General features: G+C 62.3%; 1 protein-coding gene across 1 annotated transcript; it reads right to left on the bottom strand.

Moving 5' to 3' along the window:
* On the bottom strand, positions 1 to 21,516 carry TWIST2 (twist family bHLH transcription factor 2). Its single transcript, XM_040972484.1, has 2 exons — positions 20,817 to 21,516; positions 1 to 480 (listed from the first exon to the last, which is right to left on the bottom strand). The coding sequence occupies exon 1, from the start codon at positions 21,334 to 21,336 to the stop codon at positions 20,854 to 20,856; it is 483 nt and encodes a 160-aa protein (XP_040828418.1). The 5' UTR covers positions 21,337 to 21,516; the 3' UTR covers positions 1 to 480; positions 20,817 to 20,853.
* Positions 21,517 to 25,130: the final 3,614 nt, after the last annotated feature.

Below are 25,130 nucleotides of genomic sequence, written 5' to 3'. Positions count from 1 at the left end.
ACAGAGCCATGCGGGCCATCAATCGTAAAAATATCTCAATAAATAAAACATGACATATACACTGAGACAGGAAGTACACGAAAATAAAGATAAGTCTGGTGGTGCCCGCGCCTGGGGCAGAAGAGGGAGGGAGGGAGAGAGAGATACAGAGAAAGAGGCCAGTGCTGGGGGCCGAGGTCGGGGTTCCCTCTGAGAGCCTTGGTCCAGTCTCAACAGAATTTACAAGGGTGCATTTCCATTTTATTAAAAAAATATACATTAGAGAAGGCACTTGGAGGGAGCTACAGACGCCAGATCCGAAGCCTCATCCGCGAGGCGGAATCCAGAGATGTGCAGGGAGAGCAGCCCCTCTCTCCGGAGAGCGCTGGGGCCAGGAGGGGAGCTGCACCCCCGGTGCCGTTGGCCCAGGCCCCGGGGTCTCCTTGGGGTCATCCAGGTTGTCCAGGTCGAGGTCCGGGTGCTGCCCAGCTCCATTTGTGTCTGGAAGACAAGGAGGGCAATGCGTTACTGTGGGGCAAGCTGGGGCAGGAGCCCTGGGGGTGGGCGGCCGGGAGGGAGATCAGGACCACCCTGGAGCTCCGGTGCTCCCCCTCGACACTCCAGGGGGCTTCCTGCTTCATAAACAATTGCAAGTTCATAGGAGATGGGCAGAAGATTCTGGTGCTGAGAGCTGGCGCAGTGTCTCACCTGAGCGTGTGCTTGCCTCTGCAGCGTGATGGTATATGATGTGTGTGTGCCGGCTGCCTGACACCAAGAGCTGAAGCCCAAGGCTGCAGGTCAGGGGCCCGTGGACCTGCTGGGAACGGCCTCCAGAGGTCAGTGGGGCCCGACCGTCACACCCAAGGCCACTGAGCCATGGGAAGCCCCAAGGTCATGCGCAGGGGAGCTCACGTGACCCCGTGTGTCACTGAGCGTGTGTGTATGTGTGTGTGTCTCCACCGGAGCAGGCACAGCCGAGTTCTCTGTGTGTGTGTGTCTACGGGAGCATTTCCACCTTGTGACTGTGTGTGTCCATGCACGCCCAGCGTCCTCAGCAGAACACAGCACTGTAGACTCCTCCCCACTCCACGGCCCGCGTGGGAATTCAACGGCCTCTGTCCTCAGAGAATTTTAAAACTTACTGAATCAACGCAAAGATCTGAAATGGCTAAGACATGTTTTCCCTGGTTCTCATGTGCCTGGACATACATAGACATGCATGTGCACACGTGAGCACAGTGCGAACACCCACACTGCACATGCGTGAGCAGGCACAGCTCAAGCAGAAGTGGACACACATACACTTGTGCTCACATAGACACTTTTTTCAAGTTCAGAGCACTTCACTACTGAAAACTTCCAAGTTGTCCCAGGCAGAAAGTCCAGGTTGCTTCCCGGGAGAAGGCAGCTGATACAGCGGCGGGGAGGGGGTAGCAAAGCTAAGCTGAGAGCCTTCCCCCGGGGAGGGGCGGGAGGGAGGCAGGCACGGCTGCGGGCTTCAGTATATGAGTTGTACCAGCTGTCCCAGGGGAAGTGCAGCCATGGGAAGCCAAAGCCAGCAGGGGACGGCCCGGTCAGGGTGGCCTTCGGGGCTTGAGCTCCAAAGGGGCCCAGGACTCAGCAGAACCATCAGCAAGTTCACAGCCCCTCCTGACGCAGCCCCTCCTGACACAGCCCCTCCTGACACAGCCCCTCCTAGTGCAGCCCCTCCTGACACAGCCCCTCCTGACACAGCCCCTCCTGACGCAGCCCCTCCTGGCACAGCCCCTCCTGACGCAGCCCCTCCTGACACAGCCCCTCCTGGCGCAGCCCCTCCTGGCACAGCCCCTCCTGGCACAGCCCCTCCTGGCAAGCCCCTCCTGACGTAGCCCCTCCTGGCGCAGCCCCTCCTGACGCAGCCCCTCCTGGCGCAGCCCCCGTCACGTCACCCCAACATGCCCACGTCCACTGACATGGACAACATTCTCCACAGCAGAAGTAAAACATCTGGGCTTACACACATGCCTCCTGTCCCCACGCACACACCCGCGCCTGCCTGCCCAGTCCACAGGGTGGTGGCGGGTGAGCCGCGGAGCAGGGCTGGTCCTGGGGGTCCCTCCAATCTCTTCCCGTCTGGAGTTCACAGCACCAAGAAGCGGGGAAAGGTTCTTACCGGCTCTGCCTTTACAGAGCGAACGAAACACCAGTGGTGCGGCTCTGGAAGGCAAAGAAGCCGTGGGCTTTTGGAGGGGGCTCACTGGAAGGTCACCTGTTTTTCCATCCAGACCCCTCCCGTCCACCCACCAACTCGCCCATCCACTCACCCACTCAGCCATCCATCCATTCATCCACCCATCACCCATCTGTCCATCCATCCACGCATCCACCCATCACCCATCTGTCCATCCATCCACGCATCCACCCATCACCCATCTGTCCATCCATCCATTCATCCACCCATCACCCATCTGTCCATCCATCCATTCATCCACCCATCACCCATCTGTCCATCCATCCACGCATCCACCCATCACCCATCTGTCCATCCATCCATTCATCCACCCATCACCCATCCATCCATCCATTCATCCACCCATCACCCATCTGTCCATCCATCCATTCATCCACCCATCACCCACCCATCCATCCATCCACGCATCCACCCATCACCCACCCATCCATCCATCCATTCATCCACCCATCACCCATCTGTCCATCCATCCATTCATCCACCCATCACCCATCTGTCCATCCATCCACGCATCCACCCATCACCCATCTGTCCATCCATCCATTCATCCACCCATCACCCACCCATCCATCCATCCACGCATCCACCCATCACCCATCTGTCCATCCATCCACGCATCCACCCATCACCCATCTGTCCATCCATCCATTCATCCACCCATCACCCACCCATCCATCCATCCACGCATCCACCCATCACCCATCCATCCATCCATCCACGCATCCATCACCCATCTGTCCATCCATCCATTCATCCACCCATCACCCATCTGTCCATCCATCCATTCATCCACCCATCACCCATCCATCCATCCATCCACGCATCCATCACCAAACAATCAAAAATTCACTGAGCATCTACTATATTCCAGAAGTGCTACTAGTTGTTAAAAAAAAAAATCCAAGATGTGGGGCCAGCATAGTGGCATAGCGTGTTAAGCCGCCATCTACATTTCTGGCATCCCAGATTGGCTGTTCTACTTCTGACCAAGCTCCCTGCTAATGTGACAGGGAAGGCAACAGAGGCTGGCCCAAGTGCTTGGGCTCCTGAACCCCTGGGGGAGACCCAGGAGAAGCTCCTGGCTCTTTGCTTCATCATGGCCCAATCTCAGATGTTGGGGCTATTTGGGAGTGAAGCAACAGATGGAAAAAGCTCCGTCTCTTCCCCCTCTTTCTCAACAACAGATGTTTTTCAAATAAATAACTTGTAAAAAATAAGAAAAAGCCAAGATGAGTCAATGAAATCCATCAGTGTAAAAAAGCAAAAACCACACAAGGTGGTTCCAGAGCGAGAGCGCGTCCCGGCTAGAGAAGGGGGCAAGTTTCCTGGGCTTTGTTGGTCACGGGTTCAAAGCCTGCTCTCACCAGATCACACACGCATGTTCATGGAAGGCACTCACGCACACACTCACAATAGACTGAGGCACACATATGGACACACACAAACACTCACACATTCATTGTCACTCTCTCAATATACACACTCACACTTACACACCACCACACTCACACACAGCCACACACTCACTTACACCCCTCAGCCATGCCATCCCAGGTCTTCTTGGGCCTTAGCTCCAGGCTCCCTCATGCCCACTCGCACACCTTGGGCTGGCTACAGCGAAACCAGCCGCCGAGGAAACAGGAGACGTGGCCAGTGACGCCCCAGGCGCGCGGGCACGGGAGGCCTCTCTTCTGCAGGGGCAGTGAGGTGCTGCCCAGCCGCCACAGCAGGGCAAGCCGACAGGATGAGGGGAAGCAGCAGAGGAGCTCCGCCATCCCGCCATCCCGGGGCAGGAGCTGTGGGAGGTGGGGGCACACAGGAGGAGGGCCGTAGCTGGGCTCCCCACACCCTGAGCTCCCAGCAGGACTGGCAGCCAGACAGCAGGTACACACCTATGACACTGTCACTGCATGTCTGGACAGGTCCCACGCTCTCCAGCCAAAGCAGGGGGCCCCAAAGCATCAGGGGCTCAGGACCCTGGCAGGGCACCCACACAGAATGGCAGAACACACTGACTCAGCAGAGAGTCACACGGTCCTTCCCAAACAGACCGCTCCCACAACTCTCCTTCCAGTACCCCTGGAGTGAAAGGCGTGCCCACAGTTCCCAACATTATCTATGATTCATTTGTAAAGCTGACTGGGGCTGGCCCTAAGGCAGACCATGCCAAGCCATCACTGGTGATGCTGGCATCCCATATGGCCATTGGTTCGAGTCCTGGCTGCACGGCTTCTTCTCTAGCTCCCTGCTTATGTGCCTGGGTAAGCAGCAGAGGATGGCCCACATGCACGGGACCCGGCACCCAAGTGGAAGACCAGGAAGAAGCTCCTAGCTTCTGGCTTTGGACCAACACCACCCTGGCCATTACAGCCATTTGGGAAGTGAACCAGTGGGTGGAAGGCCTTTCTCTCTCTCTCTCCTGGCCAGTAAGAAGCCTGGTACAGAATGCAGGGTGCAGCTGAGGCTCCAGGAGGCCCAGGGAGGGTGGGCACGCAGGGAGATAAGGTCCAGCGTAGAGGATGGGCAGCCCAGGAGATGGGAGCTGGTTCAGGGGCACAGACACTGTGATGGAGGGAAGACCCCCAGGGGTCCTGGCCAGGAGAAAGGTGACGAGGCTCCAGCACAGCCGAGGCCAGTGCCGGGGGCCGGCGAGGGGCCAGAGATCGGACCTGGAGACCGAGGGGTGGGTGGTGACTCACAAGAGAGATTGGGGCTCCTCACACGAGACCCTGTGCCAGGAGCTCTGCACGGACTAAGCAAGGGGTGCTCACACGGCACCTGTGCAGGGCAGAGGAGGGGGTACTGGAGGGTGGGTCATCTGGTCCCTGGGAGCAACCCAAGACCCTCAGCTCTGTGCTGTGTGTCCACAGCAGCCTAGGGACATCAGCAGAGGCCACAGTGGATGCTCGGGCTGGAGGTGGCCTGTGGTGGACAGAGGCTAGTGGGTACCTCGGCCTGTGCTGGAGAGTAAGGGGCCAGGACTCTCACAGATGTGTGAACCCCCTGGGGGGCACAGGGCGGGGCACAGTGCTTCCCGCAGGACCCCGCACATGGCTTCCCGCAGACCCATGGGACTTGGAAAAGGCACTGGACGGTAGCTAACCCTCGTTCCAAGGCTGATGAAACGCGGGAAACTGACCTGGCCCCAAACGGAGCGCTGAGGAGTGGGGTCCACTTGTCTCAGGGTCCCCTGCTGGTGTCCAGGTGAGCCGGCCAAGGTCAGGAGTGGAAGGGACCAGTGCGCATGTGTACACACACATACTCACACACACTGCTCACGGAAGCCTGTCGGGACAACAACCGGGTCGATGCACAACCCGTGGTTGCCTGGCAACAGCCTGCTGGATGGGAGTGTCGGGTGTCACTGTGCCAGGAGACACGACACCCCACGTGCGGTCAAACAGTTAACATAGACTCGCGGCCTCTGGGCACCTCCCCAGCTTGCGGCCAGCTCAGCGCCCAGGAGCGAGCGGGCAGCCACAGCAGAAGGTGCAGGCGGACTTCCCATCAGCAGGGGAGTGAACAATGAGTCATGCCCCGAGGGCTCCGGCTGTGCTGCTCCGGGGCTTGCTGGCAAGGACACAGCCCACCAGGGCTGGCCTCCCAGGAGTGGGGAGAACGGGAAGGCCAGCCCCAGCCAGTCCCTGCTGCCTCCAACATGCAAACAAGCAAAGGGCCTGCTAGGGTTCTAGAAGGATTTTCAGAACAGGGTCCTTGATAGGAAAACCCATGTCCCACCTGCCAGAGGCAGAGGGAGCCGTGGCGGTAGCCCAGAGAGGTTCAAACTGCCCCCTTGGGTGGTGGCTTCCTGAGCCCGTGCACTCTGGGGGCACATGCCTGGACCCAGCCTACCTGTGTCTGGGTCCCGGCAACCGGGCCCGCCCTGGTGTACTGGGCTAAAAGCCACCTTGTGTTTGGGGTCTGCACCCAAACTTGTGTGCCCATTGCCATGGAACAAAACGAAACAGGACTGCCGGTCACCAGTGGGCCTGCTCCCCGGAAGCGGCTTCTCCCCCAGGCCTAAGTGCCCTCACAGACCACTGGGCCCTGGTCAGGAGCGGGGGTGGCAGGGGCAGCGGCTGTGGCTGCCTCCCCGGTCAGGCCCGGCGTGGTGAAGAGGCCCCAGGTCCCCCACGCTGACCCGCACCTACTTGCTGCTGGGCCCCGCTCTCTTGGGCCAAGCTCCGGGGTGGGGTGAGGGACTCTGGGTTTGGCACTGCTGGCCACAGGCAGCAGGAACATGGACAACTGCGCTGGTCACTTTCCCAGCCGTCAGGGTCAGTCACAGTCTCCAAGGTCCTGAGGGTGCTGCCACAGCCGCCGGGCACTGGCAGTGCTGGACTGAGGCTAGGCACGCCCACACTCCCCGGAAAGTGTGGCACAAGTGAGCCCACCCACCAAGGCTCGGGGACCCCAGGAGGAAGAGAGGGGCTGAGATGGCCCAAAGCACCCGCTTCAGCCAGTGCAGCTGACATCCCGACTTTGCACACCCAGGAGCTGCCTGGAAGAACCCGAGCTGGGATGACCCCAGCCTGCCGGGCACCAGGGCCTTGGTCCTTATGGGAGGAAGGTGATTTGGCCATGCTTTCCTTTTGGGCACGGGCCGCAGGGGCGGGGCAGCACGGGAGGTGGAGGGGTTCAGCAGAGGGCTCCACCAGGATATCAGGGCACGGCCTGCCCTGGGACGGGGCAGGGCTGCCAGTGTTTGAGGGCAAGGGGCAGGGGCAGTTCAGGCGGACAGAAGCAGACTCGGCGATGAAGGTGTGCCTGAGCCGGGCTCTGGAGCAGCCGGGGTGGGAAGTCCTGCGGCCATGAGCTCTACAATTGAACACGAGACACGTTTGGGTCACGTGGGGGCTCGAGGAGCTAGGAGGCAAGTGGCTCTTGGGCTGGCGTCCCACCTGTCCCACTCTCATGGGTGTTACATCCATCCTGGAACCCTGGGCCCTTCCTGGCTGTTCAGGGCCAGCTCCGGTGGCCAGGCAAAGGCTGTCCTCCTTGATCACTGGCTGAAGCCCTGGGGTGAGTGCTCCAAGCCCCCCGTTTCAGGACCTGGAGGGAGATGGGCTGAGCGGGCTCAGCTTGGGCACAGAGCGGAGGCCAGCACATCCTACCAGGGAAAGAGTTCTAATGGGAGCCAAAAGCCTGCCCAGTGAGGGCCTGCAAGTCCGCATTGAGCTCTTAACTGTGGCCGGACGCCGGGGCCAGGGAAGGAGGGTGCCCCCTGGCCCTAGCATGGCTGGCACCTGGGCCGGACTGTGACTGGGTCTGCCCTGGGCCAGACTCCCACCCGGCCAGGGAGGCAGCTGCTTGGGCAGCCGATCAGAACCCTGCCCATGAAGGGGGGCGCAGGCGGTGGGGCCTTCGGTACTCCTGGTCTGAGGCTCAGCTCTGGCCCCAGCCCAGCTTCAGCCTAGTGGGTACCTGGGAGCTTCCCCCGTCCACCTTCATCCGTTGGTCTCTCTGCCATTCCAAAATAAACAGATAAACCAATAGGGGTCAATGGGACAGGGGACAGCAGAGATGGGGCACACCCAGAAGGCCAAGGTGGCACTGGGTTGGTGAGCTTGACCCAATAAGCAGATGCCTCCCAGGTGCTGGCAGAGGAAGAGCAAGGGGCCAGGATGGCTCTAGCCAGCTTGCAGTGGCTGGGGAAGCCCACAGAAAGCTGAGACCGGGGGGCAGTGGGACGGGGCAGAGGTGGTCCTTGGCGGGAAAACTAAAAGCCAGGAGGATGGCACCAGGGACAGGTGTGCCAGGGCAGGGATGGCAGTCAGCAGGACAGAGGCTGCCCATGTACTCTGAGGACTGCAGCAGGGCCCCAGGAGCAGCCGGGCACTCGGACTTAACCAAACCCGGTTGGCTCAGTCTCGGAGTTTGGGTGGTGTGGGGTGGGGGCGGAGCTTGCCCTGGCTTTCTCCTGCTCCCTGTTTGGGTGCTGCTGAATCCGCGCTCGGACACACGGAATGTGCCTTCTGTCCTCTTCTGTTTCTGTCACTGCCTCCAGAAAGCTTCTAATGAGATTCTGGACTGTTCCAGTGAAGGCACGAGTCCGTCCTGCGGTGGTGAACAGGCCACGGCAGCCAGCCGCCGGGCCAGCACCTCTTCCTCTGGGGACCTGCTCCTCGCCCGCTCAGCGCATCCTCATGGCTCCTTCTGCAGCCGGGCTCGGGGAGCTCATGTCCTCCCAGCCCCTTCCCCTTGCCAGGTCATGCACTCTCCCCTCCCCTAGAGCAGTGGCCCCCCAGGCTGCCTGGGGCTGGGACACTGGGCCACTGCCCAGCCTGAAGCGCTGGCCCCAGCAGCTCCGCTCCCAGCACGGGGTACAAAACACTCAGTGCAGTGGGGGGAGCCATCCAATCTGCTTCCATTCAAGCCCTCATAGCACAAAACCAACTGGGAGGTCACAGGTACGAGACTCCCCCCGGAACCTGGACAGTGGACCACAGCCCAGGGCCGGAGACGGCACCACCCCTAGGTCAGCAGGGGCAGGCTGCCTTCTGGCCCGTTATCTACTGTCCCCAGAAACTCACTTCCTGCTTCTAGAAGATGCAGGTGAGGAGCCCGGGCCCACCAGGGACTGCGTAGGAACTGAAAGGGGCAGCTGAACCAATCAGCCCCTCCCTCTGGCTCCCAGGCCTGGCCCGAGACACCCAAGTCTGTGGCAGATCCCCAGCCGACGGCCAGGCAGGGCACACAGGAGCCAATCCCGGAAGGCGGCGTCCTCCAGCTGTGGAAGGGGCCATCAATGTCCCCAGTCCAGAGAGATTATGCCTGGGTGGGGTGCCCTGTCCCACCCACAGCCCAGACCCTGGCTGGGACAGGGCCCTGCCCCAAGGTTTTCCCACTCAGCAGCAGACCCTGCCAGAGTACAGCCAGCTCCCAGGAGCAGGCAGGACAAAGCCTGACCCTGCCCACTCCGTCCACACTCAGACAGCCCAGGGCCTCTGCAGAACCATAGCCATGCACAAGGTGATCTCAACTGAGCCACGCAGGCCAGCGCCAAGCAGGTGCAATGGAGGGACATGGCCCTGGTTGCCACGCTGCTCCAGGAGGCGTGGGGCTGCTGGCTACCTCCCTGCAAGACCTTGTCTTTGGGACTTCTTCGTTCCCCGTGCGTTTTCCCAACCATTCTTACCCTCCACATGCTGGTCCCTGCCTACACCGTACTCAGGGGGTGGGGGATGCGTGGGGACCCTCCTGTGCCCTCCTGCAAGGGCCTCTCCAGCCTGGCTCCTTCATCCGTTTTGGCTCCTCCTTCTGCCCAGGGCCCGAGAGCTCTGGTCCACCTCGGCCCCACCACTCCCACGTGGTTTCCTAGCCACATGGTCCCTCATGGCTTCTGCACCTGTCCCTTGAGTCCTCCGCTGGCGCTGGGCTTGGGGTACACGGCAGGTAGGAAGGGCCACTGTTGCTCGTCTGCTGATGGCCATGGGTGCTGGGCCTGGCAGGGGCAGGGCTGCAGTGGGAGGACAGTCCTTTCCTGTGTGTGGGGAGGCAGGGTCCCCAGCCCCCTCAGCCCAGGAGCTGGGTGGGCTTGTCTTCAGTCTGTGCACCACCCCCAATGCCAAAGGAGTGTTTCCTGCAGGATGTATGTGTGTGCACACGTGTGCTAGGGCCGGCGTGCACACGCGTGCTAGGGCCGGGGTGCACACGCGTGCTAGGGCCGGGGTGCACATGCGTGCTAGGGCCGGGGTGCTAGGCTCATGCCTTCTGCATTCATCCCCCAAGTCACTCCAACCCTGCCCTGCTGGGGTCCCCCACACCTTCCATATCACAGCCTGGAGAAGAATGGCTGCTCTCCCATCCACGCTGGCACAATGTGGGGCTCCCGGCCTCCAGGCATTCCTGCCCACAAGGGGGACAGCCAGGGGAAAAGTATTATTGTGTTCCAGACCCCATGTAATTTAAGAATTTGGTGGGAAACCAGCAGGGTCTCTAGAGAACCCTCCTGCACTTTCGCTTCCAACAAACAAACAGGACGGGGAGCAAATACCACCCCAGTGCCCTAAGCATGGCACGTGCAGTGGACGAGCAGCCCTGGGCACAGCACGTGGAACGGACGAGCAGTCTGACCACACTCCCACTGTGGTAGCAATAGGCAGAGGTGCCCCTTGCTGGGGGAGCCGCGGGGACCAGAGGGCATGTGCGGCGGGGGACGGTGGAAGGGCCCAGAGCAGGTGAACCTTGGGCTGCCACAGGCCAGGGCTGGGCCGGCTGTGGAGAGCACCCAGCTGCCCCAGGAGAGGCAGACAAGGAGGCAGGGGTCTCTGCCAGGGCCCAGGTCAGTCCAGATGCCCCTGGGCCACTCACTCGGGACCCTGCACTGATAGTTTTAGGAGCTACGTGAGGTCAGCAGCTCAGACAGGTGCCCCCGGCTGATGACATGAAGGGGACCAGCAGTTCCTGGACTCAGCCCGGCCCTGCCTGGCTGCTGGGGCACCCTGAGGAGCAGAGAGTCAGCACTGGGCAGCTATGGGGAGCACTCAATCCTGCTGGGTTACATGTGTCTCCTGCGGCCGGAGGCTGTCTTGGGCGGAAGTGGAGGCACATGTCCCCAGCACCCCAGCAGACCAGCCAGCGAGCACAGTCCACTTGCAAACCCAGAGGCTCTGTCTGCAGAAGGGAATGCCCAGGCAGGCGGCGCAGAGGGGGCCACCTGTTCACGTGTGGACCAATGTGCTGCCATGGCCTGAGTGCCCAAGTGATTCCAATACAGGTGCACTGGCTGCCCTCAGGGCAGCCAGCTGGCAGCGCCCCCGGGAATGGCTGGGAGGGGTGCTGGAGACACAGTCAAGTGCCCAGCTGCTCCTGGCTAGACACTCCCTGCCGCCCGAGGGGCTCACTGTGGTCAGCAGAGTGAGCGACGCAGAGGAAGAGACCTCAGGGCTCAGACAGTCGGCTGCAAGCACAGGTCGTCCAGGGGCCACTGCCCGGCTCTAGCCAGGGCCCTGCACCCTCAGCCAGGCTGGACCCTCAGGTGCCCCGGCTATGAAATGGGAGTAGAGGTGCCAGCCTTCCGGAGCCATGTTGAGAATGGCACCACCTACCCAGCATGCCTCGCTCAGTCCCTCGACCCACATGGCACCTTGGCAGAGATGGGGAGCCACTGCTGCAGCCACGGACCTCAGGACATCTGGGTCTTCACAGCCAGAGCGAAGGAATGGAGCAGCTCCCAGCACCAGCATGCCCCTGTCCTGGGGACGGCCTGAGCAGTGTGGCTGGCTGGACTGGGCTGGGCCGCACCAGGAGGGCCGGCGCCTGCGGGCTGCAGGAGTGACACATCTTCCTGCGGCCCCTGGCTGCAGCCAGCACTTCCCCTGGAGCCTTCTAACCCTCGCCTGCTGCGGAACCATGAGCAGCTCTCAGAGAAGGGGGCTGGGTGAGCAGGCTGGGGCGCTGCGTCCAGCTGGGGGTTGGGCAGGCCAGGGCCCCAGGGCAGTCTACAGAGCCCCACTCCCCTACCCCGTGGGCGCTGGCCTCCAGCCCCTATCTGCCCGCTGGGTCTTGATCTCCTCTGGAGCCGGCCATCCCTCCCCAGGCTGAGCTACACTCTGGGTGCGGTCCATTCAAGCCCCACTGTTCTGTTTATTTGCACAGAGAGAGACAAAAAGCTGAGCTCTGAGTCACTCCCGCTCCCGGCCGGCTGATTCATACAGGAGGCCCGGATGGGGACCAAGCCGGCTGTTGAACTCTTGTTTCTTTCTGGAGGTCTCTTCACACAAGGCCCGAGCGGCTCCAGCCAGGGGCCGAGGTGCCGGGCTGTGCCATGCACGTGTGGGCTGCAGAAGGAGCAGCGGGCAGCTCACACCGCACCCCTACCCTGGCCGCCCCATGCCTATCGCAAAGTCGTCAGCGGGCGCCCTGCCATCAGCATGTAAGGTGCCAGGATGTGCCTCAAACGCGTGTCAGACGTAGCCCAGGATGCGAAAACGGCAGGGTGAGCGAAGGCGCGAGATGTGGGCGGCCTAGGCTGGAGTCACCGTGGCCAGCGGGCAGCGCACAGGCCTCAGGGGTGTGCTCCACCACCCTCCTCAGCACCGGGCCCGTGCAGGGGCAGACGGACGCTTCCGGGAACCCGATGCGGGGTTCCTCTGACCCGCAGGGTGAGGCAGGACCACAGTGTCGAGACGGGCGCGAGTTCCTGCATTGTTTTCTCATGCCTAGATATGGTTTTAAAGATGAAGGCAGGTGGTGCTGAAGCCGTAGAGCGAGGTGAGATGATGGGAGGCAGAGCACAGCCCGACCCTGGGGCCACAGCCAGACCCCGCACGCGTCCTGTGCTCCTGCCAAGTCCCCGCCAGCAGCTCTGTCCCACTCCCCGAGGGGGCTGCTCCAGCCCCCAGGACCCCCTGCTCCTCCTCACGGAGGCCACCTGCTCTGTTTTCAGCCTGGACGAATGCTAGAGTTTGCTGAACTTCCCAAGAGTTGAGGCTTGTGCCTGCAGCCTGGCACTCTGTAGGACAGGGGTCAGTGCTGCTTCCTGACGCACAGCGGCCACACAGACCTCTGGCCACGACTTGAGCTCATGTGGCCAGCTGTGTGCCCACGCCAGCAACGTCGCTGTCCGTGCCAAGGCAGCTGCTGTGGGTGACTGGCCTGCCTTTCAGAGCCACGAGACCTCCCCGGGAGTCTCCGGGCTTGCCTGCCTTTCTCGTGGGTTCTGGCGGCAGGTGTGCGGGGAGCGGCTGGATGAATGTCCACAGGGAGGCCAGGACCCCGAAGACTGGGGGAAGCAGGGATGGGAGCAGAAGGGAGCTGCTTGGGGCTTGCTCACGCTGGTTGCCTGATGGAGCCAGGCAGGGATACCAGCTGGGACACGCCAGGCAGGGCCTCCGCTCAGTTACTCAAAGTGGGAGAGGCGGAGGGGAAGGGCAGACAGGGAGTCCCCCGGGGAAACGAGCGCTTGCTGGGTGCTCTGAGGTCAAGAGATGTGCCAAGGAGTCAGACCGCAGGGCTCCGTAGCTGCGGGGGGACCCAGGCCCGGGATCCCACCAAGCCCACTGCCAGCAGCTGCGGCCAGGGCCCACTACCCTCTGCGGCTACGGAACTTGTGCTCCTCACGGCCCCTCCCTCGTGGCCTTCCCCTGGAGTGAGGGCAGAGGACCGGGCAGCAGCAGGATGACACACCCGTCTGTTCTCTGGCAGCCCACCTCTCGCTGCGCCCATCCACCCTTAAGCCCACACTAGCTGGAATGGGGTGCTCGTGTCCGTGGTGGCAGGGGCGACCTGTCCTGCTACCGGTGGGCAGGGTGGGGGCCAGCCACTTCCAACTCCCCCAGAGCGTGAGAACTCAGGCCACTGAGAGGGGTTTGGAGAGGCCTAGGTGACACGGGACAAAGCCAGAAGGCAGAAGGAGGAAGCAGAGGGAGTGTGCGTCTGCACGTGTGTGCGTCTGCACGTGTGTGCGTCTGCACGTGTGTGCGTCTGCGTAGGTGTGACATCGGCGTGAAGGGCAAGGCTTCGGAGGCACAGCCTGCCTTCAGTGGGCGCACGGCACTCCCGTGCGCTGCCACAGGGACCCCATCTGAGCTTTGGGATCTGGGGGGAAGCAGTGAGAGACCCACAGTGGCATTCTGCAGGATTCACACAGGGAATACCCTAACACTGCCCAGTCCTGGTGCCCCACCCTTCCCTATAGAAACCAGGGCCCACGTGGCAACTCCGGCCCCTGCCTCTGGCAGTGCCCAGGCTGCAGGCTGGCCTGTGCTGTGGGGAGCGCTTTCCAGCTTGTCCCACGCAGGTGTGTCCCGGCATCACACCTTCCTGTGGGTGAACCACGTCCCACCTTGCAGATAGAGCTGGCACAGTTCCCTCTCATTAACTTGAGCACTGCTCCTGCTGGCAGTGGCCATGGGCGGCGGCCATGGGGACACCAGCTGGGACACACCAGGCAGGGCCTCCGCTCGGATACTCAGTGGGAGAGGCAGAGGGGAAGGGGCAGACAGGGAGTCCCCTGGGGGAAATGAGCGCTTGCTGGGTGCTCTAAGCCCAGTGACCTCCTATGGGCCAGTGCCTGCGCATCCCAGCTGACACGTGGCCCATGGAGTCTGGCTGGCTGGCTTAAGTTGTTGGTGGCTGGGAAGCTACCAGAAAGTCCCTAATGAGGAAATGGGCAGCCAGGACTGCCACGTGGCTGGGAGGCTGGACTGGGCGGGACGGGGACCCTAGGGCACAGGGCAACAGTATCTGGCCTCCATCTGATGGTGACCATGTCGGAACAGCTCAGCACACAAGGAAAACACACACACATTCAATCTGGAAACAGCGACTTGAATGATGGCAGAACTCTGTACGGACAGTCACAGACCCCACGCCTCCTCAGAAGTGACCACCCATGGCCTCACTGGGGTGCCCGTCAGGCACAGCACATCTTCGTGCCGTCTACTTGCTGTCCAGGTCAAAGAAAGTGACATCATATCATGAGTGTGATGTTACACACATGTGCATGTAGTGAGAAAGTGTGTGCTGACACCAGTTCCAGGACCCCCAGCTGGGGCATCTGTGGGGGCCCCAAGAACATCGCAGCTGCTGTGAGCAGTCTGGGGGTGCCTCTCCAGCCTTCACAGGCCCCCAAGGCTGCTGGGCCAGCCCGAGCTCTACCTAACAGCCACCTGCAGGGGCCTCTTCATATGCTTTGAAAGTCATCACTGGGTCAGAGTCCCTTCCCCAGCCACGGAGCCACGGGCTGGGAGCCCAAGGTAGCTGCTGCTTCCTGCCACCCGGCCTGACCTGGGACGCAGCTCGCCAGGTTCACACTCAGACACCGGCCAGAGCTGCCAGCGGGGTCTGGTGCATCCCAGTCCCTCCTGCCTGGAGTCCTGGGCAGCGGGCATGACTGCCCCCCGACCCCGGGCAGCCCAGGCCAGCTCCCGAGTGTCCCCAACTGCGCACAGCAGGCAGCTGTCCCTGCACCTTCTGCCAGGCCCTCTCTGGCATCATCGAAGCACCAGGGCAGTACAGGGGATGCCCCATGGGTCCCACTATGCGGCTACAACCAGCTGTCCAGGGCCCTTGGTTGAGGCAGCCCTGGGGACTTCTAGGACAGCGGCTGGGGTGCACTTGCACAGCTGGCCAGGGGGCTCAGGGGGCTCTGTGGGAGATAGGAGGTGTCCTCTGAGCTGGCTCCCAGTGCTGCCCATTGCCTCAGTAGTCCTCGGAGGCCACTCCGCATGGACCCTCGTCACTCCTGGGAGGCAGCTGTTCCGTCCGAGCAACAAGGACTGTGCACGGAGCTGCTGGGCAGGTGAGGAGCCAGAATTACTCTCACCAGAAATGTCCCTTTGGGAAACTGCACACAACAGGACAGCATCACAGCGGCAGTGTGTGGCACACAGCAGGACAGCGTCACAGCGGCAGTGTGTGGCGCACAGCAGGACGGCATCGCAGTGCCAGTGTGTGGCACACAGCAGGACAGCGTCACGCAATGCCAGTGAGTGGCAATGGCCACCTCTCGCTGTTTGTCCACTGACGGACACTTGCCCTGAGAGGGATGGCCTATGGGAGTGTCAGGACGGGCCATCGTGGCACAGCCAGGAAAACACGGAAGCTCAAGCCGCCCGGACCCCTGGGCACTAACCCCGCACACCCCTGCCCCGTGAGAACATGCTGGGCAGGACCCCCCAGTGCCCAGGCAGTGCTGGGAGAGCCGGAGCAGCTCCTGTCGCCCTAAGAAACGTCCTAAAGCACCCAGTCACACCAAGGCCCTAGGAGGCCAGCACGCGAGTCTCATGAGCCACTGTCCTAACAACAGATGACAACAGCCAGGTGAGGAGACACGGCCGCGCTGTACGCTGGAACGGGGTGCACTCGGGCATGCCTCCAGGGACTCCCAGTGCCCCAACAAGACACACTGCCCACATGGGGTGGAGCATGCCAGAACGCTTGGTCTGGGTACCCTGCAGAGGCATGCCACTCCCAAGCACCCACGGGCGCATAGCCTGCAGTTCTCGGCTATGTAATTCCTGGACGATTAATCCTTGGCAAAGACACCAATCCGTGGCACAGAGACGTGCGGTGCTGGACTTGAACTTGAAGAGCCAGAGAACTTGTGCCCACCCCCCCACACACCCCGCACCCAACATGCCTCCAATTTGAGCTCATTTAGGAATGTCCCCACAGACACGATAACGCCTCATTATACGCGCGCTGAAGCAAATGGCAGAGCAAGGATAGATTTACGACCCAGAGCTTTCCGGAAATGACCCAGGGAGCCGTGCGGCTGCTGAATCTCGTCCCTCCTGCCCAGCAGCGAGGACCCGGGTGAGGAGGTAGTGACATGTGTTGCTCAAGGATGCCTGGGGGCTCCCCTGTACCTCCCCCAAATCTGAGCCTAGAGCTGGGGTGTCTGCTTTCAGAACAGAGCCTGAGCTGACCAGGTCACCTGAGCCACCCGCAGGGAGCCTGGCATCTCCCGCGTGGCCCCTCACTCCGCAAGGGGCATCCTGGGGACCGGACGGGCACGCAGTGGCCGCCCGACACTGGCAGCAGCAGCGTCAGCGCCTTCCTTCCCCAGGGAGGCCGGGAAAGGTCCCCTGATCCCGTCCTCTCTCCGCCCTCAGTCTCACCCCTGTTCGGCCCAGGGTCTCCCCGCCGCCCCCCCACCTGGGGTGTGACCAAGGAGCTCAGGAAACAAACAGGTGTTTGCCCAAAGCTTTCCGCCCAGGCCCTGTGGGTCCTACAGCTGAGCCTGCTGCCTGTGGCTGTGTCAGGGTGGAAGGTGGTTCAGAAAGTGGGGCTGCAAGCTTCCTCGCAGAGCACTGCCGGTCAGCCCCTTCCTTCCAGGCATCAGGGAGCGGGGAGAGCAGGGATTTGCCCATTTGGGATCTGAGAAGCAAAACCAAGATTCTTCATGGGCTCCCAGGACACGTGGGCCACCAGCGGAAGAAGGGTGATGACCCCCCCAGCGCCATGTCTGTAGTTTGACAAACCCGGGCTCCCCCAGACTCAGTTTCCGACCAGTCGCTGCATCGGAGGCCAGCTCTGGGCTGCCCTTCACTGGACGGCCAGCACGCCTCAGCCACCCCGGCGTGCAGCTCCTGCCCGTCTTCACTCCCAAACAAGCCCAGGACGGGGCTCGGGCCAAGAGAAAAGGCCTCCTGTCGGATGGCACACAGTGGGCGCCAGGAGCGGGCTCTGCCTCCTGCTTGCTGCGGCTGTGGCCTGATCCTCCACGGCCGTGTAGACGGTTTGTGTAAATCGTGGGCTTGGCAGATGCGTGGGTCTGACGAACGCCATCGCAGACTGCGTGTCTCTAAAGCAAATGCAGGGTTCCCTGAGGGAGGGGGCAGTTCTCAAAATGCCCGTGGAAAGTGCGTGCTTCAGCACGGTGGGAGAAGCGCAGCCGGGAAGTAAACCCTGTCACTGCAGTCCGTGCTGCGGCTCCAGGGGCACTTCCTGTGGCGGACCGAGCCCAGAGGTGACCCAGTGCAGGGTGCTCACGGAAACGAGGGCCTCTGGACTCACCTGTCACGTCCGCAGGGAGTTCTGAGAGCAGTCCTGGGCATCAGAGCCCGGCGGTGCCGAGCCAGCTCCAGCCCCTGCTCACGGCTCCCAGGTCTCACGCACACACGTGTGCTACATTGTACTCGTGTGTGCAGGCGTGTGTAAGGCTGTGTGTCCACATGTGTGGACTCGGGAAGCACACACACGCAGCCCCTTCTGCTTCCTGACTGCGGCTGGGCCGGGTCAGGACGCATGCCCTCTTTGCATTTTACTGCGCCCAGGGTGAACCCTTTGCTGGAGGGCAGCTTGCAGGCTGGGCTTGCTGTCCTCACTCATGCCTCCCCAGGAAAAGGCGCACACATAAACAGGTAGGCGCACTGGCAGCCTTGAAGGCAGCAGGGGGAGGTGAGCGGTAGAAATGCTGAGCTTAAGAACCGTCAAAGCGCAGCCTGACGCCGGCCGGGGACAGCAGTTGCTTTTTGTCGAAGCCCGGGGTTCAGACTGCAGCTCCAGGCTACAGCCTCTGCCCGTCAAGGGTGGAGCTGGCGTCGGAGGCTTGGGCCGCAGCAGGCGGCAACGCAAGAACCACCAAGACCCAGGCTCGTGGCCTGTCCGAGGAGCCAGTCTTCAGAAAGTTCCACAGAGCAGCTCCGGGAGTCCAGGCGCAGCCGCACCAGCCGGGCTGGCCAGCAGGAGGCTGGGGGAGCTGCCCCTGGTGTTGAGGAGAACGGCGGCCACGTGGCGGGGGCCAACACCCCACATCGTGTCTCGTTCATGAACATTTTACAACAGAACGCTCCTGCCATCTCACCCACCTGGCCTTCCCATCCGCCACAACCTCTGGACGCAGCCTTTCTCTTCTCCACGGGGAACCAGTTTTCTCTGGAGACCAGCTAGTGCCCGACCAGGGTCAGGCAGCATTCACAGGGAAAGAGCGCTGGGCACGAACAAAGATTCACCCACACACACACACGGACACACACGTGCACATGTGGACGGACCGTGAGGCCTCAGGTTCTCCAAAGGCGCTACGGCTCTCAGAAGAGACGGCCATTCAGAGCCACGGGGCCGAGGACGGCCGGCGGCTCACTGGCTGCAACCCGGCCCAGGCCCGGCCACCCCTCTGCCCTGCTTGGGCAGCTCTGGCACTTAGCATGCCATCCGGTTTCTGACCCGAGGGATCCAGCCGACTGTCCCCGACGCCCCATTTCTCAGCCGTGCATGTTTCAATGCCAGGCCAAAGAGGATAGTCGGAGCCAGCAGGGCAGGGGCACCATCTGTGGGTGACGCACAGCTGTTGCCACCCCCACACTTCACACTGGGCACTGAGATGTCCAGGGCCTCTGACCCCGGGTGCGCGCCAGGGCTGCTTCAGCGGGGGGCTCCTAGGACACACGGATGTCCCTCCCTTCATGGCACTTCCAGGCAGCCCAGCCAGGCACGGCTGCACGCTCGCTCAGACTGTCGGGCAACAAACCCAAGGGACACAAAGATGTCCCCTTCTCACGCCAGTAAAACTCGCCCTGCCCTCAGCACGGGTGGATCCCAAGCCCCTGCTCCCTTCCTTCCTGCGCGTCTTTCATGGCGACTTTCCTGAGCTAACCGACTCTCCCCAAGTGTATCAGGATAAAGGCGTGAACGCAGCCCCCACCAGGCTGGCCTGCCTGTCTGCCCGTGGTGCTCCGTGGTTCAGGACTGGCTCCCACGTGCGTCCCAAGCCCCCCTCACCTCTCGCCACAGTGCACAGCGATGGCTCATGCCAGGCCTGCGGGCACCTGGAGCACCCCAGTTTTCAAACAAACTTAGCTTTTCCTTCTGAATTCCTGCGCCCTGGTGTGTGCCCAGTCCTGTCCTGGAGGGCAGCCTGAGCACTCACCCTGCTGACACCGTGTGCATGGAGAGGACACCCGCCCTTAGACGGCCACGCACCGAGCCGGACAAAGCGTGGAACCAAGTCAGGTGGCGGGGACAGCCTCGCCAGAATCCGTCTACTACCACCGCACACGCCGCGGCACTCACACCTCGGCCAACCCAAACTTTCTAGAGAAATATGTGGCTAGGATGCTTTCCAGCTGGTTTTTGAAAGACAAGAGAAGATTCCCACAAGTTACTGTCCGTTGAAAATTGGCATTAAAAAAAAAAAGCTAGAAAGGGGAAAGAGGCATGTTTTTAAGGAATTACTTCCTCAAAAGGATTTTCAAGTGTCGCAAAAATAAAAGCTAAAACAGTGCAATAAAGCCACCTGTGCTGACTCAGCCGTCCCCTGCTGCAGTCACAGACTTTAGATTCTGACCCAGTGGACAGGCTGGAGTGGCCGTCAAGTCAGAGCGCTCCCTTGCACACACTTCAGGGCGGCCTTGAAGCAGGGTGCAATGGCTACCGAGGTGTCTCCGGGGAAACCGGGCTCTGTGTCCCGCGGGTAGCTCAATGCAGCTCCCAGAGCACTGGGGGCGAGCGCACGGCCTCCCTTCCCCCTCCCCTCACGTCCCCCTCGCGCACCGCATCTCTCCCCCAGGCCGCAGAGCTGAAGATGGGACACGCGGGCGGGGACCAGGACCTGAGAAGTCAGCCCCTGGGTCCTTCCACACGTGACCGCCCACAACCGCTTTCTCAGACGCAGGTGCTCCCAGCAGCACCTGGCAGTTCCCCGCAGGAGATGGTCCTTCCGCAGATCCCCTCCCCAACAAGAAAACACTGTGCGTACTTAGGCGCCCATCGGGCTGGCCAGGGTGCAGACTGCCAGCACCCACAGCTCCGTTGGGTTTCCCCGCACACGTGTCCGCACTGGGGACCGCTGTCTACACAACCCGGCTGGAACGGCTTGCCCTGCTGCCTCCACTCCGAGGGACGCAAAGAGCCGGAGAACCCCATCCTGGGCCCCTGGGATTCACCTCCCCGCCACGCCACGGCCACCGCAAAGTGGAGCAGGGGGGCCGTTGGTCAGCTGCGCGCTCCCACCCCGCCTAGGGAGCCACCGGCTCCCAAATGGTGTCCTCGCACGAGGTTTGTACAAGGTCTCTGGGGTGTCTCTGGGACGCGGGAGCCTTTCGACAGCACCCCTGTCTGTGGCCGGGAGGAGAAGTGCAGCCCACACATGCCATGGAGGCCCCTGCCTCCCGCGCCTGCTCGGAGGAGAGGGAGGCCGTCGCGCGCGCACACCTACCCTGGCGCGCCGGTCCGGAGGCGGGTGCAGCGCGGGGCTAGTGGGAGGCTGACATGGACCACGCGCCCTCCATGCGCCACACGGAGAAGGCGTAGCTGAGGCGCTCGTGGGCCACGTAGCTGCAGCTGGTCATCTTATTGTCCATCTCGTCGCTCTGCAGGACCTGGTAGAGGAAGTCGATGTACCGCGCGGCCAGCTTGAGCGTCTGGATCTTGCTCAGCTTGTCCGAGGGCAGCGTGGGGATGATCTTGCGCAGCGCGGCGAAGGCCTCGTTGAGCGACTGCGTGCGCTGGCGCTCACGCACGTTGGCCAGGATGCGCTGGCTCTGCAGCTCCTCGAAGGACTGCGCGCTCGGGCTGCCCTTCTTGCCGCGCTTGCCCGGGGTCGGGCTGCCCTCCTCGCTGGACTTCTTGCTGTAGCGCCGCTTCCGGCCGAAGCGTTTGGGCTGCCGTTCGAGCTCCTCCTCGCTGGTGCCCAGGCTGTCCACGGGGGACACGGGCGAGCTGGAGCCCTCCTCCATGGCGCCCGCGCGGCGCGCGTGGGGCTGGGGGCTGGGGGCGCCGTGAGCGCGCCGCTGGCCAAGCCCGCGGGCGCCGAGCACGCGCTTGCGGGGCTGCCTGCAAAGGGCTCCGGTTTCAAGGCCGGCTCGTGCAAAAACCGAGGTCTCCCGGAGAGGAAGTTATTTTAACTTTTTTGGAAACTCTAGCCGGGCTGGGTTGCTAAATAGTTGTCAGGAGCGAGGGCGGTGCGCTGATTGGCCGCCGTGGCCTGGAAGGGGGGGGCAGGACCAGTTCTGGGGCCTCCGCCGGCCACCCCCTACGCCCCCTCCCTCCCCCGCCCAGGCGCGCCACTTTCAGTTTTGCCTCCCCGCTCCGGCCCGGCATCGCCGACACCGGTCCTCGCGCGACGCCGCGCCCTCGCCCCGGGCCCCCACCGCGGCCGCTCAGCGCTCTCGGCCCAGCCTGGACTGGCTTTGTCTCCGCCTCATCAGGGAGAGCGGGCCGCTGGGTGTCTCGCGCGATGCGGGAGCCGAGTCGGAACCCAGATGCGCTCCGGGGAGGTGAGGGTGAACCCGGGAGCCTCTAGGGGCACGCAGTCCCGCGTGCGCCACGGCTGGCTCCGGGCGCGCACGAGTCGGCGGGCGGCTGGGGATCCGGGCTGCGGATCCGGGGGTGCGTGCGGCCCCTCGATGCCGTCTGCAGACGCCCATCCCCTCGCGCGCACCGCCGGCCCCGCGGATTGTGTGCTGCGGGGTCTGGCCGCCCTGCATACTGAGGCGTCTCTTCTCACGCGCTCTGGTTGGGGAGTCGGCACTCTCCCCCGGCTCCCGTCCCCTCCTACTTTCCCGTTAAGTGCTGTGGGAGCCAGGCAGCGCAGCTAGCCTGCACCGGGCGCCCGCGGCCGCCGCCCAAGAGGCTCTGCCCTGGGTGCCGGGCGCGGCTGGGGCGCCTGCCCTGGTCAGCAGGCCGGCCCAGGTCCTCTGTCCTTCGCTTCCCTCTCCAAAGTCCTACCCAGACAGAGAACGCCTTAGGGCTTTGCGGGCGAACCCCCGGAACTCGGCCTGCCCCTACTGGAGCAGCAGGGCTCAGGGTGGCAGGCAAGTGGGGCCTGGCAGAGGTGGGCAACACCGAGGACCCCGGCCCCACACATCTGGATGCTGAACGCGAGCGCATTTGAAGTGGTTCGTGGCTCTTTGTTTGCCAGGCTGCTCTGGCTCTGGGCCTGGACGTGCTTTACAGCTTTGATGCCTTTGAACCTATTCCCAGGTGACCCGGGCTCAATTAGGTCCAGCCAGAGGGGCTGTCAGGAGAGCCCTGTGATCAAGGGCGAGCCAGGCCTTTCTATTGAAGCTGAACCAGGGGCTGCTCCGCTGACCGGCCTGGTGCCCTCTCGCTGCCTTCCCCGGGCCTGGCTCAGGGGTCGGTCTGGTCTCCCCAGCTCCGGGTCCCCACAGTGGCGACGCCACTATGCATAGCACAAAGGGCCTTGCAGACTGGCACACCAGGATAGAGTGTGGAACAAAATCTGACGAAGGAACGTGGGCGGCCAGGTGTCCTTCCTGTGCGCTGTGTGGGGCTCCAGGGCTACCTGCGTGCTCACCCACCCATTGGTCCCTCCTAGGACCCAGCGCCCCAGGCCTTCTGCCATGACCGAATGGACAGCCCCAGGCCAAACCCAGAGAGCCCCACGGCCTGGGAGATTTCCCCCCTCCTCCCCCTCTGTCTCCACCAGGACGGCTCGATGCAGAAGGGGGGCGCCCCAGCACTGGCTGCAGGAGGGGCTCCGGAGTGTGACCACCTGAACCACTTCTCCTGCCTTCTTGCATTAAAGATGCTGAACCATAAATTACAATCAATCCCTGCGGCAGCCAGCGTCCAAGGGCCTGGAGGTTTTCTCGGCCTTGACCTGCAGAGCCACGGGGCAGTGACCCCCATCAGGAAGAGGTGACTTCAGTGTTTAAGTCACCGTAGGTTGCAGGGGGACAGATGGCAACCAGGATTTCTCTCGCTGATCTTTCTTTTTTTTTTAGTTTAGTTTAAGGTTGCCTGAATTGGCGCCCAAATGAAAAAGTAACCAATTTAGGAAGTAATACTCAGCTTATTGCTGTAGTTTGATTTTTTTTTTTGCATTTAATAATCAAGCCAGTCGTACAGCTAATAAAACCGATTTAATAATATCAGAAGCAATAAAATGCATTTGTGTGTGACTGTCGGCTGTGGGACCACCCAGGCTCGCACAGGCTTGGGTCGAAACTGCACGTTGAGGACTCGTGGAAGGCAGCGCAGTTTTGGGAATTCATTTCCACCGAGAGGAAATCGTGTCAATGCCCCTTTTCATACGTGTGAGGAAAAAGAAAAAGCCGGTGGGCTTCGGTGCACAGTCTGTTTCCTTCAGAATGCCTGCTGCCTGTTGCTGTGTGCCTGGAGGCCGCAGGTGACAGCGACGGACGGTCTGCGTGCCCACGGCAGCTCAGCGGAGGGCGGGGCTGACCGGGCCTTCCTGGGACAGCGCAGGGCACAGGTGCTCGGGCTGGAGAGCAGCGCTTCCGCGGCGAGCAAGACACCACCACACCCGAGGGCCGTGCTGTCGGCCTTTTGTCAACATACCTGTGCAGGTGCGCACACCTGGGCTGCCCAGGACGACAGCCGCAGTGTGAAGTCCTCCAGCGCCAGAAGGCGCGCGTGTTCCCAGCTCCCACGCACAGGCCTCCAGCGTCAGAAGGCGCGCGCGTTCCCAGCTCCCACGCACAGGCCTCCAGCGTCAGAAGGCGCGCGCGTTCCCAGCTCCCACGCACAGGCCCGGACACCGAGTTGCTATTGACCCTGGGATTTGGTGAACCAAAATTGGGGCAGAAAACAAGAAAACCTCTATGTATGTGACCAGAATCAGTCCAACTGGGTGCTGAATCTGTGCCATTGGTCCAGTTGCCGGCTCGACGGCTTTGGTCAGGAGGCGGCCAGCCCACGGTGCCAGAGCATCGGCACAGCACCGGTGCCTGCACCGCCGGAGCCTGGTGTCCTCACTCTGTGTGTGTCCTGGGTCAAGTTCCTGTTGCAGAGCTGTTCCTCCCAGGGACACAGGCCCCGCAGACGGACTCTTGGTGGCTCTGCAGCCAGGTGGTGGCATTTGCCGCCCGCACGTGGTGGGGCGTGGGGAGACATTGTGGACCACATACTGGGGCTTTATTTTTAGCCGTGCTTTGTGCCTCCTCGCCGCACCCCTCCCTCCCGGGCTTCAGTCATCCGGCACATTCCGCAGTGTGACTAGCAGATGGCGGGAAGGGGGTGGGGTGGCTGGGAGGCGTTTTATTCTTTCCAGTTCTGAAAGTCAGGGTTTAAGAATGAAGACACTTTCTAGATCTTGTCGTGACCTAGGGACGAGTGTCAGACCGTGTCTGAAGGCCGAGTCCCACAACAGTCATCCCCCGGGGCCAGGTGGGCAGGACGGTGCTGGGGCAGGGCGGGAGCCCGGTGTGCAATGCACGTGGCACACCCAGCCCCAGTAACCTTTCAGCAAGCCCTGCTAGGGCCAGGGCTCCGGCCACGCACACGGAAGGCCTGGGCTGCAGCCCTGGCACGGCAGACATACGGGCAATGAGCCAGCAGCTAGGCGTGCCCCCTCCCCCACCCCAGCCCGTGTCCCAGATTGAAACCAAATGCCTTTGAAGAGTCTGCCGACGCGGTTTCCTGTGTTCCTGCATCACCGCACATCTGACGCTCCCAGCCCCACAGGCCACACGGCCTTGCGCCCTGAGAGCACGCGTCCCCTCTGCGAGGTGGATGGCCGCCCCTTGCCTCCTGGACCTCAGCGCGT

Source organism: Ochotona curzoniae, unplaced genomic scaffold, assembly GCF_017591425.1.
Source record: "Ochotona curzoniae isolate NIBS_2020 unplaced genomic scaffold, NIBS_Ocur_1.0 contig_2294, whole genome shotgun sequence".
Classification (NCBI taxonomy): Eukaryota; Metazoa; Chordata; class Mammalia; order Lagomorpha; family Ochotonidae; genus Ochotona; species Ochotona curzoniae.
The sequence above is the reverse complement of the archived record's forward strand: the minus strand, read 5'-3'. Positions and strand labels throughout refer to the sequence as shown.